This window comes from Mytilus galloprovincialis, chromosome 6, assembly GCF_965363235.1.
Source record: "Mytilus galloprovincialis chromosome 6, xbMytGall1.hap1.1, whole genome shotgun sequence".
NCBI lineage: Eukaryota > Metazoa > Mollusca > Bivalvia > Mytilida > Mytilidae > Mytilus > Mytilus galloprovincialis.
In genome coordinates, this window is record NC_134843.1 from 89,220,759 (window position 1) to 89,238,601 (window position 17,843).

The 17,843-nt window shown below is 32.5% G+C and overlaps 1 protein-coding gene across 8 annotated transcripts in view; it reads right to left on the minus strand.

The window, feature by feature from the left end:
* The window catches only part of LOC143080641 (adenylate cyclase type 2-like), a 115,861-nt gene that overhangs the window by 60,409 nt on the left and 37,609 nt on the right, over nucleotides 1-17,843 (minus strand). For all 8 annotated transcript variants that reach the window (XM_076256580.1, XM_076256581.1, XM_076256579.1 and 5 more), the window contains exon 5: nucleotides 1,093-1,242. In XM_076256580.1, the coding sequence (XP_076112695.1) occupies nucleotides 1,093-1,242 (150 nt within the window). The remainder of the gene's footprint in view (nucleotides 1-1,092; nucleotides 1,243-17,843) is intronic.

Below are 17,843 nucleotides of genomic sequence, written 5' to 3' on the forward strand. Positions count from 1 at the left end.
CACTATCATTTTCTATGTTCAGTGGACCGTGAAATTGGGGTCAAAACTTTAATTTTGAATTAAAATTAGAAAGATCATATCATAGGGAACATGTGTACTAAGTTTCAAGTTGATGTAACTTTAACTTCATCAAAAACTACTTTGACCAAAAACTTTAACCTGAACTTCGCACTATCATTTTCTATGTTCAGTGGACCATGAAATTGGGGTCAAAACTATAATTTGGCATTAAAATTAGAAAGATCATATCATGGGGAACAAGTGTACTAAGTTTCAAGTTGATTGGACTTCAACTTCTTCAAAAACTACCTTGACCAAAAACTTTAACCTGAAGCGGACAGACGAATGGAGGCACAGACGGACAGACGGACGAATGGAGACACAGACGGACGAATGGAGGCACAGACCAGAAAACATAATGCCCCTCTACTATCGTAGGTGGGGAACAGGCAGAGAACAGTTTTATTTACCATTGTAGGCTATCTTGATCTTGGTTTAAGGTGTGTGCTTTTAAGTTGAACATTCAAGGTCACGAAATTATTAGGATGAAGAACAGCAATACAGGGGGGTTTCCAACCCAGGAGACCAGAGGGGGTTACAACTATATGTCCCCATTCAAATGCATTTATCATCCAAAAAAAGGGGGGTTCCAACCCCTGAAACCCTCCACTGGATCCGCTGCTTGTAATACAATCACTATTCACTTGATACATTTCTTAGTGATTCTTTGAATTTTTATTTCATTCTCCTTCACCCAAAACTTTTCTCAATTCTAGTAATTATTCAGATATAAATCCAATATTTTTTAAATGAATACAGTTACACTTTCTTTTAGTAATTACATGTGGTTGCTTTCTCTCTATTTCTTCTTTGGTTTTAGGTGCGTCCTTTTAAAAGTTCAACTTTCAAGGTCGTGAAATTATAAGGATGAAGAACAGCAATACAATGACAATTTACTTGATATATTTCCTAGTGATTCTTTGAACTTTTATCTCATTCTCATTCAGCCAAAACTTTACACAATTTTAGAAAGCATACAGGTCAATTTTAATTCAATTTTTTAATTGAATAAACTTTTATTTCAGTAATTACCTGTTGTTTCTTTTCTCTCTCTAATTTCTTCATTGATTGTATAGAGTTTCTGGCCTCCAGGAATGTCCTTCTGTGTGTCAAATCAGTTAAATATTTATGATACATCCCGATCATATTTGCACATAAGAGTATTACAAAATTTGACATAAGCTGAAAAAGAAAATTATAATACTATAAAGAATATATCAAAAAGGTATCAGTTAATTAATAATTCTTATGTAAAGGATTAAGAATAGTTGACTTTGATGTCTAAATTTTATCATTTGCAGGTCTTTGAAATTTCTATTACCCCTGCATTTTGTAACATAAAATACAAATGTTCAATAAATACAAGGGGCTTCGATAGCTAAGTGGTCTACATAGTTACTACTGTAATCACTAGCCAGTCAACACTGAGGTTGTGAGTTAGAACCCCTCTCTCCCCTTTTTTCTATTAAAGAGATCAACAAAGAGAGCCGTGGTGTAGTGGTTAGTGAATCAGACTACTAACACAAAGGTTTCTGGTTTCGATTCCTGTTCCGGGATGAAAATTTTAGTTTTAATATGATATATCAGGGACTGAATTTTAGGCTCTCCCTTGACACCATTGGCAAGTATGGTCTTCAGGAAACAATGATAGTCCGTCAGAAGGGGACCATAAATGGCTGACCTGTGTTAAGAGAGATCCAGGTCTCTTGCACGTAAAAGACACCCATGTAGATTTCGAAAAAGAGCAGACTAATGCCGCTACAAGGCACCACTTGCACCCGCAAAGTAGAAAGGGATTAATACAAGTTGTAAAACTTGTTTCCAAATCCACTATAAATAAACATGTTTAAACCATAGATGCAATACAACCAACTAACAAAATGATAGTGTTAGATAATTGTTTTATTTGCTTTGAATTATAATCCTAATAGCAGAAAACATAACTTGATGTCCATAAAAATACAGGGCAAGTTTGAGATCTGTATCATATAATTTATAATTACATCATAATTAAGTGGATGTGTTCCTCAACAATTTAAAACTAGCACAAAAAATGTATCCTGGAATGAAAACTGAAATAAGAACTATAATAAACCAAAAGAAAAACTAATTATTAAATTCTTTATAAAACAACCAGAGGTATAAACTATATTTAAATATTATAAATCTTATACAATGCTTTCCCTTTTCATGTGAAGGAAAGAAAACTTTGAAAAAACTTGATTATCTCCCGTTGAAGTTAAAATCAAATTTAAAATTCAAAGTTCATTTAGAACAAAGGTACAACTTTGGCCTTAAAAAATTTTGTGACATTTTCAAAGGCAATATAATAAAGTATATTGTTGATATCAGCCCATATGAAACTGTTATAATATTAACATGTTTGCCAGACATTTTATTGTATTCCCATTTGTCATTTTGCTGACTACAAATGGTCTATTTACATCTATTATATCACATGTAATTGTCAAGTCTGTTTGCTAAATTTAATGAACAAACCAATTAAGGGATAGCACAGACATAAAGTCAATCTCCTGAAGAGCTCTTCAATGGTGAGGTACTAGTGTCCTCTATTGTTTGAATACGAATTCACTTAATTTTCCAATTATTGCAATTTATGTATTAATTTAAGTAGATCTGTTATGAACATTCAATATCATTCTGAATGAAAGTTTTCAATTACACAAATGTATCTATGATTAATCAATATTATATGCTGAGGCCTAAGTTGTACATTTTGTTTGGAAAATGAAAGACTTCACCATTTTTTTGTTTTCAATCGGGAAGTTACTATTGTCAAAACCAGAAGTCGGAAGATAGTCCAATTGTTAAAATGATTGAGTTGCTATTTACTTTAACATCAATAGACTACAACTAGCCTTGTCAACTGTTATCTATAACTTCTTCCTTTAAGCCATTTGGAATTACCGCTTCATTTCTTTAAACAAATATCACAATCATGGTAAAAAAGTGTTTCCCCTGAGCTAATATGATGATCAATTGAACCAACTAAAACTGACTTATATAATGTGGTTTGTGTCAATTATGAAAGCATTTAGAAATATTGCGATGTTTTATTATTGTGAAAAATGCAACAGCGTTATAATCGCAATAATTAAGACTCACATTTTAATTTTTTTTATAAGAATCCAACAGGATTTTCTGAATATTGCAAAAATTAAAATTGCATTTTAGTCTATAATGCTATAATTTCTGAATTTACAGTACTCACACACTCTTACAATTGTTTTGATGTCTTTCTTTCAACAGTGTAACATGAATTTAATTCTAATAATAAAGAGGATATGGTATGATTGCCAATGAGACAACACTTCACAAGAGACCAAAATGACCCAGAAATTAACAACTATGGGTCTCTGTATGGCCTTCGACAATGAGCATAGCATAGTCAGCTATTAAACCACAAATTAATGTAGTATATTGTAATTAAGATTCTCAATCAATAAAAAGCAAAACTATAAAATTTGATGTTCATTTAAGCTTCAACACCCAATAACAATGCTGATTTTTCTTTGAAACTGCCATACCATTTCAAATGGGGTCCATTATGCCAAAATGTTTCCAGAAATTGCAAAGTTTCAAAAGATGTGATAACATTTTAAAGGAGAGAAATGTGATAATAAACTGTAGCAACTTATGATATTTCAAGGCCAATTAATATAATGTATTAATTTTAGTTAATTTATAAGTTTTGGAACACATTTTGTTTAGGGCCAGCTGAAGCCCACCTCTGTGTGTGATTTTCTTGCTGTGTTGAAGACCAATTATTGATCTTCAACTGTGTTCTGCTCTTTGATCGGGTTGTGGTCTCTTTGACAAAATTTTCCAATTTTCATTCTCAATTTTATATGTAATTTTTCAAAATTTCAGATTTTACAAAATTTCATACTTTAAAAAATCCTATAAAATTTTCCAGTTTTTATATTCAGTATATGATATTATATAATACAATCTAAATTCTGCTTGTTTTTTTTTAACCATGACATTTAGAGTGCATAAAACTGATAGAAATAAATTAGAAAAACTAACATGTAATATTCATTAATAACAAATAAAAATTCACACGGCCTAACACACAAAAGGTAATTAAGTAACGAAGTGCATATGTAGACCAAATAGTACTAAGTTCATTAACAATTCTGGTTCATTAACAATTCTGTACGTGTTCATATTTCATGTTATACGCAGTCATCTGGTATCAACCCTGGAGGGATTTATTTTTTAAAAATGTCGGGACATAAAATTAAAGAAATATACAGCAATCAAAAAGAACACTAAAGAGTTGACAAAAAGTAGCTGTTAGTGGCAACTTGTGAAAATCTTTTAAAAAAATATTACCATAAATACAACAATATTGTATTAATCTGAGCCCACTTAAAATATAGTATTTCAGTATCATAATTAATGGCTGTTAATCCACTTCAGCACATCAAACTAGTTTTTACGTGTCAACTTATCAAATGTTAATGATTTAAGTTTATTAGAAAATATGTCATTTCAAAATATCCCATAATATTGTACATATAATAGATAGATAGTTTCATGTAAATAATACTCTCAAATTTCCAATTAGAAGGACAAAAGTACTGTATAACTTGAATTTCTTAATCTCCTGAATTCCATTTAAAAAAAATGTTATTCTTATAAATGTGATTTGCAAACAAAACAAAAATGATATAAAATCAAGAACTCAGTATGGCTTTTTTCCAAGACTTCACCAAAAATCTGTAAAATACTCTGATTATAAGCTTAGTCTCTATAAAAATCATCTTGTGTGACCGATTTTGGATACAATCATGTTTAAAATCTTTCTTGAGAACTTCATGGTTAAATAGATAAACCATAACAATTGATAGAACTGTTAGTAAACAAGATGAAGTGAAAAACATGAAAGAAATTTATATTGGTTTGTCAATTTCATCTCTTGACTTATAGTAGTGAACTTTTTCTCCAGAAAATTGATAGATCCAATTTATTGTAAAATCTTCTAGAAAGCAATTTCTATAAATAAGATAAGTCAATAATCTTAATACTAGGAAATTAGAGAACATTTATATGATATATTTAGAAAGAAGTATAAAACTTTCAATGATTGATAAAATCCTTTGAATTCTGATCTTCATACAATAACCATTGGACTGAGAAATAGGCTGGAAACAACCTTTAGCACAAACCTGCATGGGGTACGTACTGAAACCCGGACCGGACCGGACTCCGGACCCGGACTTTGGTATGAAACCCGGACCCGGACCCGGACTGGCCGCTGGACCCGGACCCGGACTGGGTAATAATTATGAATTTTCTTAGAATCACCTTTTCTTTTTTTTATCAGGAGAAGGAAGATAATTTTTTATGAACTGTAACACAGTACATTATAATAATAAGATAATCAAATTTTGCTCTTACTCTTGTATAGTCTAGAAGAGAAGACAAGTATGCAAGTTAGCCTTGCAATGATTCTGTATCTTCAATTTACAGTTGTGCAATTACTTTTAAAAAAAAATCATACATACAGTATGAATGTTTACAAATGACTTTAAAAACATGGAAATATTTTTTTTATAAATTATATGGAGAAAGTGGATTTTCTTAGAATTATTTTTTCCGTTTTTTATTAAAATTATTCAGAAGGAAGTTAATTTTGGCAGAAATAAACAAGATGCATTACATGTATAATAATTATGAAAATTAATCAGACCTGTATAACCGGCCCCATATACTGATATATACCGTGACAGTAGTTTATATGGGCAGCAGTGACGCGATGCAGGAACACGCATTACGTAATTGTGTACTATATGTGTTTTAAAGTCCGACAGGAAATCACTAGAATTCCTGGTCATGTCACCTCACAATAACTCTGGCAATAATTCCGTTAGTCATACTGATAATCAAATTAGGGAAAGACCGAATCATAGACAAATATATTACATAAAAGTGTTATGAACAAAATGATATTTTGAAAACTGTTGAACTATGAAATGATTTAAAAAAATAATCTTATTTATAATCCCATACATGTATTTGAATCATAAACTTAGAAAGAAGAAAAAAAACAGTTTAAAAACGACTGACTATAGTTGGCAGTAGTCCTTTTGTGACAGTTAATGTTTTTCAAGGGTATCATTTGCGCCATTTTTTCTTTCAAATATATCAATTGCGCCAATATTCGGAAATTATTTGCACCAGTTTACTTGTGACACATTTGTATCATACATAATAACGATAGACAAATATTTGATGATAGTGCGTTGGTTTCACCATCCGTAAGTGCTAAAATCCCATCTACCGAAAGACGTACAACTAATGGAGCAGAGGCATTCTACAATAATTACAATGAACTGTTTATGGATCCCATCCGTCAATATTTGTGTTATTTTGACAAAATAGGCAAGCGACAAGCTACTAAATATATTAAATTGCGAAATACTTATGCAGCAGCAGTAACAGTCAGGATTCTACTTCGTCAAAATTATCTCACCATTACGCCAGTTCATTTTCATGGTTGATTAATGCTTTAGTGTCTTTTATTGATCATTCCGATCATAGTCAAATAACTACAGAAATAGAGAAATAAATGAAGAAAAAAGAAAAAGAAAATGGAAATACAATCTTTCAATTAAACAGTTAATACAGTATATGTATATATAACTCGTATACTCCCAGTCCGGGGTTATTCCAGGTCACGGTCCAGACTCGCCTAGTATTATTTCGTTGCTTCTCGGATAAAAGTCTTTTGTTAATTTTTTCGATGACAATTTGATAAGCAAAAAGTTGAATGAATAAAAATGAATAAGTTCGTCTCATCAAATAATTTGTGAAGTTTTTATATCTCTATCGATGTCTATAGTTTGCGAATACACCTAGTCCGGGGTTACTTCAGGTCACCATCCGGACTCGCCTATTACAATTATATTTTTCGTTAAATGTCGGATAAATATCTTATAAATTTCTTATGTATTACATGCTTGATCAAATGTCCCGTCAATATACTTTACGACAATAAACAGTTTACATACAGTTAGTCGTCGTAATGCAATACACGCAGGTATAGTAAACTTCAAGCTAGTCCGGGGTCATGTCAGGTCACAGTCCGGACTCACCTGTTCAAGAATGTGTATTACATTGTTGAACGCCGCTTAAGTGTCGTTTATTGATTTTTCCGATGACAATCGAATAACTAAAGAAATAGAGAAAAGAATAAAGGAAAAGTAAAAAGCAAAAAGGGAAAAAAAATCTTTCAATTAAACAAATAATTTAGTATATTTATATACAATCCGTATACTCCTGGTCCGGGGTTATATCAGGTCACAGTCCGGACTCGCCTAATTTTAATTTGTTGATTCTCGGGTACACGTCTTTTATTATTTTTTCCGCCGACAATCCAATAAGGAAAAAGTTGAATGAATAAAAAGGAATAAGTTCGTCTCATCAAATAATTTGTGAAGTTTTTATATCTCTATCGATGTCTATAGTTTGCGAATACACCTAGTCCGGGGTTACTTCAGGTCACCATCCGGACTCGCCTATTACAATTATATTTTTCGTTAAATGTCGGATAAATATCTTATAAATTTCTTATGTATTACATGCTTGATCAAATGTCCCGTCAATATACTTTACGACAATAAACAGTTTACATACAGTTAGTCGTCGTAATGCAATACACGCAGGTATAGTAAACTTCAAGCTAGTCCGGGGTCATGTCAGGTCACAGTCCGGACTCACCTGTTCAAGATTGTGTATTACATGGATGATCGATCGCTGCTTAAATTTTATTTGAGCAATTCCAATATTGTATCATCCAATCAGGAGTCGCAGAAGATTTTATTCAGAGTACCATCTTGGGGTAAAAAATATCCCGGTTAACGTGTAACACAAGATTATTTCTGTATTTCTTACCAAAGGAATACTACTGATACGGAGATTACGAGTGAATAATTCATAAGCCATGTATCTTAGTTTATTTTGACAATGGCTGCTAAAATAAAATTATTTCACTATATTGAACATTTTTATTTATTATTTCATTATATCTCGGAGCTAATGCCCCTTTAAATCTGACTTCTATACATGCTTGATTATGATTGATAGTGTAGTCTTTGACACCTTTTGCGTGAAACATTGGATTGTTGAATTATTTTAATAGACTTTGTGATGACAATCAAATAAGAAAGTAAATCTTTTTTTTATTATTTTATTTATAAATACCATGTTATCGACAAGTGACGCGTTATTTGCGATGTTGATATAAGAATAAGAATGATGTGATGTGATGTGATTGCCAATGAGACAGCTGACAAAGAAGACCAAATGACACAGACATTTACAACTATAGGTCACCGTACGACACCGACTACAGATAGGAGAATACTCGCAGTTACTGATCACAGCTAGTACAATCAAAGTACTGAAGTACTGAACATCGGATGACCGCAGGTTCTTGTGGATGGTCAAATCAAAGGCACATGTCACAGAAACAGATCACATCTCTATACCTGAAACTTGGGTTAATTTACAGAGATATTTTTTTCTGATACAAGTTCGTGCTTGGATGATGAATAAATGACAGGAAATTCAACCTCACTGTAATAACTATTATATTGTAGTGCAAGAAATCAGTATACCTTGGACTATTATACTTGTATAATAATAGTCGTAGAGAATACACTGGTTTGTTGTTATATATATTATTAATATTACGATTGCATGTATGTACCGATTATCAGGTTGTCTGCATGTTGATATCGTAAAATATCAGCTGCGAGACATAATATTAAGCTTTTTGTCGAGTAAGCGCAGCGAACGAGATCAAAAAGCCTTCATATTATGTCGAGCAGCTGATATTTTACAATATTAATACGCCGATAACCTGATAATCGATTTATCGGGCTGCATTTGCGTCTTTTGGAAGTATTGTCTTAGTTTCACCAGCAACCGGAAGTTGACTTGATAAGTTTGGGTCAAACTTATCAACGTCGGTTCAAACATTATGACGTCGCTGATATGTCCGGGTCAAAGTTATTAAGGCCAGGTCAACGTATTTGACGTCACAAAGCCGTGATATGGAGTTTTATTAAGAGCTGAGCAGATTGATATAGACAGTTGGACGACCGATAAATAACATTTTCATCTATTTGTATACATGTATATGATAATTCTATTCTATATTATTACTAATAATAAAAATATTATTATTATAGTCGAATGGTGGACACTCTTCTGTAAAAAAATCAAAGCCTTAAAGGCTGTAAAAGCAATTGCTGCCATGTTAATGTTTTGGGACACTTTTATTTTTCATCTACATATATAAGAATTAAACCTGACAGGACATGGTTGTCTAGTGAAAAGCAAGAAGGTTTTGACTTTATATCAATAAAAGACTTAAGCAGGAAATCATTTTTAATATGTTTTATATTTCACAAGGAGACAACAAGTTTACCAGGCTAAAGTTGGGGGTAATTATGGATTATCCCCTGGTAGTGTTTGTAACTGGGCATTAATTACTTTTATTTATTTAATTTTAGCAATTTTCATAATTAATTTAAATTAACCATTCATTTAAAACATTTCACCTTTCGAGACGCTAATGTTAAAAAATGGGACAGAAATAAAATAACTTACAAGACATAAACATGTAAACAATAAATATATATTTCAGCTTACTAAAAATATTTTCATAGTGTTAAGTACTAACTTTGACATCATTTCTTAAAACTAAGTCCCACACATAATTGTTCATTTGATATGTGTCATCCTCATGCGGTACAAGAAGTTTTCATGTCGCTAAATAGTCTTCTTGTCGCTTAATTTATTCTTCTTGTCCGTTCTTGACGCTTCTTGTCGCTAAAAGTTCTTCTTGTCGTTATTAGTGAGACCGTTATTTTTAGATTACAGGTGGTCATTTACACTACACGTATAACCTGTGTAGTGATTTTTATTTTACGATAAATTTATGAATGAACGATAATTTTATGAATGAACAAGAGCACCTGACCTCTTTCTGAAACACCAATTAAACATATAAAATCGTATTTATTAAGATATAATTCAGTCAAATTTTCACCACTAAATCAACAACTGAAATGATTCCATATTTTGTTGAAACATCGTACAACCGGAGAACAGAAATCGCAGGTATGAAAATGCACTTTTTTCACTGGTGTTGAAAACCCAACACTAATTTGACTAGAATTTATGAATGACGGAAATTTAAGCGATAACAATACATCGGAGTGACCTCAAGGTCATCCTCTGTAAAAAAGCAATCCATCATAGTTTTTACTTTGGATATTAAAACACTGAATTACCAATAGCCTTAATGTATTTTGTAAGTAATTTCTGGTTGTGTCTTCTTTTTTCTTTTTCTTTCAATTAAACCAATATCCTAAAGCGAGTGTAAACCTTTGTCAATAATTCATTCTGAGGAACAGTATTAGAGAAAAATTTAGAGAAACAATTAAAACTCATAAGAATTCGGAGAAACCATATAAGTCTTAGAAATTATAATAACTCGGAGGAACAATAAAAAGTCATAAGGCTTCTGAGGAACAGCAAGAGATCATAAGAATTCGGAGGAACAATTAAAAGGCATAAGAATTCGGAGGAACAATAAAAAGTCATAAGAATTCTGAGGAACAATAAGATATAAATTTAGAGGAACAATAAGATATCATAAGAGTTCGGTGGAACAATAAGATATCATAAGAATTCGGAATTACAATAAGAGATCATAGGAATTCGTATGATACTAGTTGACAATTCATAACATATGTACAATTGGCTAACCATGCCAAGAAATTGCCTCCGTTGAAATTCTGCAAACACCCCATAGAGCAAATTACATGGATGATTAATATTGACCATTTGGTATATATAGCTCTTCTAGACTATACAAGAGTAAGAGCAAAATTTGATTATCTTATTATTATAATGTACTGTGTTACAGTTCATAAAAAATTATCTTCCTTCTCCTGATTAAAAAAAAGAAAAGGTGATTCTAAGAAATTTCATAATTATTACCCTGTCCGGGTCCGGCATTCAGTCCGGGTCCGGCGGCCAGTCCGGGTCCGGGTCCGGGTTTCATACCAAAGTCCGGGTCCGGAGTCCGGTCCGGTCCGGGTTTCAGTGCGTATACCCCATGCAGGTACGGACAAGGATTTTGAAAAAGGGGGGCCCCTAGTTAGCCAGGGTTAGTAAAAAGTAAATACATTCATCATATGTTACATATATAGCCACTTATCTTTGCAGATACCTTATATCAGAATATGCTCTTCATAGCTCACTTTGCATCGATTTAATTTCATGATTTTAAAATTTATAGGATGTTACAGTAAATAAGGAACGATCAAAGTTAATATTTTCGCAACGATTGATAGTTGCTTATTTTTCTAATCGTGAAAGTCTCAAAAATAAATTGGTTTACAGTATGCTGCTACATGAAGCAGGGTCGAGGCCTTAATATGCCTCTGCCATGACAGCTCCATGAAGCAGGGTCAAGGCCTTAATATGCCTCTGCCATGACAGCTACATAAAGCAGGGTGAAGGCCTTAATATGCCTCTGCCATGACAGCTACATGAAGCAGGGTCGACTGCATACATGTCAAGTGACATGATATTCGCGTGTAATACACGCTTTTTTAACGGTTTACACGCGAGGATTTTGTCACATGGCGTGTACACGCTTTTCACCACTTTACACGCAATTACACGCTTTTTCGGGGTTACTCTTCTTCTTTATGTAAATCCCTCCAGTGTTGGAGCACACACAGCTAGCTGTGTTTCCTTAACGGATTAGTTTTTAAAAATGTTATAATATCCACAAGTTATTCCAAATTGTAATGAAATCCTCCACCAGAACGTTGCACATGCACAAAATTTATTTACAGAAATGTACATATTATATACACGGGTTACCCATTCATTATCCAGGTTCTGTTTTGTTCAGGTAGATTCCTCCGTTATCCAGGATGTAGATACGGTGATAAAAGTAATGTCTAGTTAAATAAGATCAATTAACTATTTTGGCTGTTGAATTCACTGGATAGAGTTAATGAATTAAAAGGTCTTCATTCATATGGGAGCCAAGAAGTGCAAGCTAAAATACTATGCATTTAGAGGATGCTACAGATGGTTATTTTCTATCTAATGTTGATATCTTTGTTAATAAGCAATGATATATTTTTGCGTTATAAGAGTTAGTTCTACATTGTACTCAAATTTTAAAGTCTTGCACAGTACACACGTTCAGGCTTGTATATATGGTGTATATTATAGTTAAGCAAGCAGATATTAACGTTCTAAATATTTATGCATAAACATCACACTAAAGTATTTTAATTACGGCAACTATTTTACTATTTATGATATATATCAGATATAGACACATGGTGGTAAATATTGTCATTAGTGTCTTTATGGGGAGCTGTGATACCCAGGGAAATGTTATATCTCGGTTGATAGTCTCTTTTTGTGAATTTCATAGCAGTATATTCTGGACATATTTTCAATCTTTCCAAGTATTTCTGGGTTGTTCGGTATAATGTTCAGATTTGCGAAGCTTTGACAGTCTACTATAAGTGTACATATTGCCTCACGGTTACTGAAGTGAGTTGCCCATGTTGATTCAGATATAATATTCACTATAAAGTTCTTAATTGGAGTATATAACGCTATCCTGATGTTCATATACAATGGACAAGTTGTTAACACATGACATAGGTCTTCGTTCTCAGTTCTACAGTTTGGACAAATCGGGTCTACTTCGGCCTGGTTAAATCTGTGTCTATGAGCTTGTAATAGATAGGTTCCCGTTAACATGCGGCTTTTTGTAATTGCTTTTCTAATGTCCGAGACTGATGAAGAAACTGTAGCCCAAACAGGATGTGTGACACCTATTGTTAAGTTCGAAATTGTTAAATTTTGTAGAGTTGATTTTTCTTCACATTCTAGGCGTAGTTTGTTAGTCCAATGACCGTTTATTGCTGATTTTGTCCGTTTTTTCCATTCTATTTTTGAATACTTCTTTTCGCATAATTCCAGAAAGAAAGGTAGGTTGTACATCTCTAAAATTTCTGCTGTTTTGGTGAAGAAGCTTGTTGATCTTCCGGACATATATTGACGCATAGCTAGTGATCTAATAGTTTCATTGTCGCTATTGAGCACACCAAATAAGAGGCTAAGTTGTCTTTTGTGAATTTCAGCAATAAGCGGTAGAGCTCCCAGAAGTAGGTATACTGATGCACATGCTGTCCTTTTCGGAAGAGACTGAAGTTTTCTCAAGGTATCGAGGTGGAAGCTTGAAAGAAGCGACATTTCTTTAGAATTCACATGTAGAGTTTCAAGCCCGTACAGTAGCCTTGGTAGGACGTATGCTTGATAGATCCTATATGAAGTTTTAGGATTTAAACCATTTGAGCCATGTACACCAGTCTTTATGAGAGAGTATAATGTTCTTCTGGCTAAACTTATGCGATCATCTACATTTATTCGGGTTTCATCTTTTGTTGATCTTGTTAGGCCTAGGTGGGTTGTACGATCCGTACAATTTAAATCATTGTTCCCCATTTTAAAAGCATCGCTATCTTCAGGATCTTTACGTTTATTTCCAGTCTTTATTATAACATTACTCTTTTGAGGATGGATGTTAAATCGATGGTCTTTTGAGTAATTATCGACAATATTCAGCATTTCTTGCATTTCTTCTCTATTGAGGGATAAAAGTACGATATCATCTGCGCAAGTAGGACATCCAACATAATTGTTGCCTATATGAGAACCTAGATTTCGTTTTTGCAGATCTAGAAGCAGTTCGTTTATGTAGGCCTTATATAGGTGAGTAGATAGGACACCTCCTTGTCGCACGCCCTGGTGTATTTCAAAGCTTGTACTTGTTTCTCCTTTCCATTTTACTGTTGATGTTACGCCGCTATATAGCTCCTCGATAATGTTCCACAAATTCAGATTTAGTCCGTAGTGATATAGCCTGTCCATCAGTATTACGTGACTTACAACATCAAATGCTTTTTGACTGTCGAGTGTTGTGACGAAAATGGTTTGTTTTCCTGTGATCTCTGAGCATGCCTCCGAAAGTATTAGGGCTGCCATGTTTGGAGATAGTCCTTGTGTAAAACCAAACTGTAAAGGAGATTGACCCGATTTCATTAAGTTAGATTTATCCAAAATGATATATTCAAATACTTTTCCAATAACTGATGTGACTGTTATACCACGGTAATTTTCTACCTCATAGAATGCCTTTCCTTTCTTCAGAATCGGAGATACTGTTCCGGTTTTAAACGTTGATGGTACTTTTTCCTCTAATAGAATTTGGTTAAATGTTTCTTGTAGTATTTCATGCAAGCTTTCCCCTGAGTGTTTCAAATGTTCTGAGGCTAAGTCATATTCGTCTGCTGCTTTCTTAGTATTGAGTTGGTTTATAGCTTTCCGGACGTCTTCCTTAGTTATGATAACTTCTGTGTCGGTTGAAGCCTTTGCGATTTCTTTTATGATTTTACATCTTTTCTTACAGTTCAGAAGTTTTTCGTTGTTGAAATTAACGTTGTCTTTTGGTTGGGCCAAATCTTCAAAGTATTTTGCTAGTAATTCACATTGTTCTTTTTTGGATATAGCTTCTTCCTCTCCCATCTTTAGAAAATTAGTGTCAGATTTTGAGGTTTCTGATCTATTTCTTCGGATAAGTTGGTGGAATATTTGGTCATTTGGATTTTCTTCAAGTTTTTGAATGAATTGTTCTTTTTCTAGTGCAGTTTCTTTTCTTTGTTGTTTTCTGAGATTTCTTTTGGCTTCCTTTTTGTCTTTAAATAGAGGATGGTCGTCTCGTGGTCTTCCTGCATCGTTCCAGAGCCTATGTTTGTTTTTGCTAATTCCTATTAGTCTTTTAACATCAGGGGAAGCTTTTCTTTTGGGTCCATTTAGTTTGATAATTCTTGATGGTACTGCTAGTTTGGTAGCTTTGTGTAGAATTCCCATGACACATTTTATCTTATCATCAACTGTAGTTTCATCGGATGGAAGGTATTGAAGATGTTTATCAATCTCATTTATGTATATGTCTTTATCCATTTCTTCCCATATTAATTTATATGCTACTGAATTTGCTTTAGATTTACTGTTCTTCTTTATTTCTAGATACACATTTGTACAAGCTTTTACTGGTACGTGGGTTGATGTGTTTACTGGATCTTGACAGTAAATATTGGTTGATAGTAGGATGTCATTGTTAGACAGAATATAGTCAATTTGAGAAGTAGCCTTTCCATCTGTGTGAAAATATGTAGGTTTTGATTGGATGTCTCGAGTTGGTTTTAATCCATTATCGGAAGTAAATTGTTTGAGACTAATATCATGTTTGTTGTTTCTTGTTGATATCAATGTTCCATTTAGATCTCCACATAAGATGATGTTGTGTGACTGATCATATTTGCTCTTGATGTTAAATATGATGTCTAGGCATTCCTTATATTCATCCAGAGATTGTGCTGTTACACTAAAGACCTGAAAGTGGACCTGAAAAGACCTGAAAAGACCTGAAAAGACCTGAAAATATACGATTAAAATTATTCAGATTGCAATAACTTTTTTATTATTGGATAGAATTTCTTCAAGTTGAAATTTTATTAATTTTGAATATCCATATTTCATTAAAATTTAAATATTTTAAATCAAAAACATTTTTTTGATGCTAAAAGTTGGACCTGAACGGAGAAATGAAAAGACCTGAAGGGACCTGAAAATCTATGGTCGGACTAATGTTAACTTCAATAACTTTTTTAAGGCTCATTGTTTATCTTTCAACTAAACAAAAAATTCAGTATAATGATAATATTAAAACAAAATATTGAAAAAATATCGTCGAGGTGTCAAAACTCGGACCTGAACGGAAAATTAAATAACATAAATTTGCTTGAAAAGCCTGTGGTCAGATTTATTCAAGTTTTTTTTAACTGTTTTCGATCAATCTCCTTGAAATATGAACTTTGTTATAGGAAAGGTATAATATATCATTGAAATGATAAAGAATTTTATCGAAATTAATAAATATAATGGTTGAGTTACAAAATTCGGACCTTGTCGGGGAAGTAAAAGACATGAATAGATCACAGGGGTAGATGTATTTAAATTCGTACAACATTGTTTTTTTCTATTTATTTCGTTTTAGACAAAAGTCTATTGAAGAGAACGAATGACTTTATATTTATACAGAAACATATTTGAATACAAAATACCTTTTTGATGATGAAAAAAAAGAAGATTGCCCGTTGAAATTATTCAAACCAGAGACATATAATAAATAGTATTATATGTCTCTGTTCAAACTAATTCAACTTGCTTAAACTGCTTTAATATATATTAAAGCAGGTCTTAAACATAAAAATGAAAATAATAGTATTGCTTCCCCAGTAAACTATATGTTATTTAGAGACGCGTGTTCGTCGATTGGAATGTTTTAATTACGTGAACATGTGACGGTTGTAATTCAAACCTTGTATTGATATTAGCTGATAATTGGATCATTAGTCTAAATAAACATTTCACTTTAATCTTTTAATTGGATTATCACTATCTTGTTACACGAAGAATGCATCTATTTATCATATAAGGTTTTTACCCAATTTTATAGTATTTCATACTTCATAGTTAACATATATCTTTTTTAACCTAAGAATTATTTATATTTTAAGCTACTTGTCCCATTTTGAATATAACTTTTGTGAGATTATTTACAAGTTTAAATAGTATATTTTGTATATATTTTGGTTTTAAGGATCAGTGTCTCAGTAATTTTTTGGCTGGATATTGATTGTTGTTTGTGTGTATATGAATATTTTGTGAATGTCTTGTTTCAATCAATATGTGACACTATAGTAAACAATTTTATTCTTTATTCTCTTCTGTCAATTAAAAATTAAAAAGAAGATGGGGTGTGATCCCGGCTATGAGACAGATCTCCACAAGAGACAAAATGACATCGAACATGAAAAGTTTACAACCATATTTTTTGTCTTTGCAATGAATTGTATAGTTAGACAAATCCTTGGTCTATGTTATTGTTTTTCGTTTAATTTTTTTTTAGCGGAATTTAAGGCTCATTCAGATTTTTAATTTTCCGTTCAGGTCCGAGTTTTGACACTCCAACAATATTTTTTCAATATTTTTTTTTAATATTATCATTATATTGCACCCTTTGTTTCACAAAATCAAAAGTTGAAAGAAATCCACTGAATAATAAAAAAGTTATTGAAGTTAGAATTAGTCCGACCATAGATTTTTAGGTCCCTTCAGGTCTTTTCATTTCTCCGTTCAGGTCCAACTTTTAGCATCAAAAATTTCTTTTTAATTTAAAACATTTAAATTTTAATTAAATATGGATATTAACAATTAATAAAATTCCAATTTGAAGAAATTCCATCTAACAATAAAAAAGTTATTGCAATTTGAATAGTTTTAATCGTATATTTTCAGGTCTTTTCAGGTCTTTTCAGGTCCACTTTCAGGTCTTTAGTGTAACCCGCTTTTTCGTTCTTTTCATTTTTTGGTCGTTAGTGATATCGCTATTCTCGGGTTTTTTCCTTATTCGGCAATAAATACCGAAAAATGCGAAGTAATTGTTGGCTGCCGTATTGTTTATTTTTCTATATGGACAAACAGATTTCTACAGGCCATGGGGATAAATATCACAGAACTGTTGGATCAGCTCTCATAGTACCAGCTTTCGTCTGATGAACTACCCAGTTTTAACC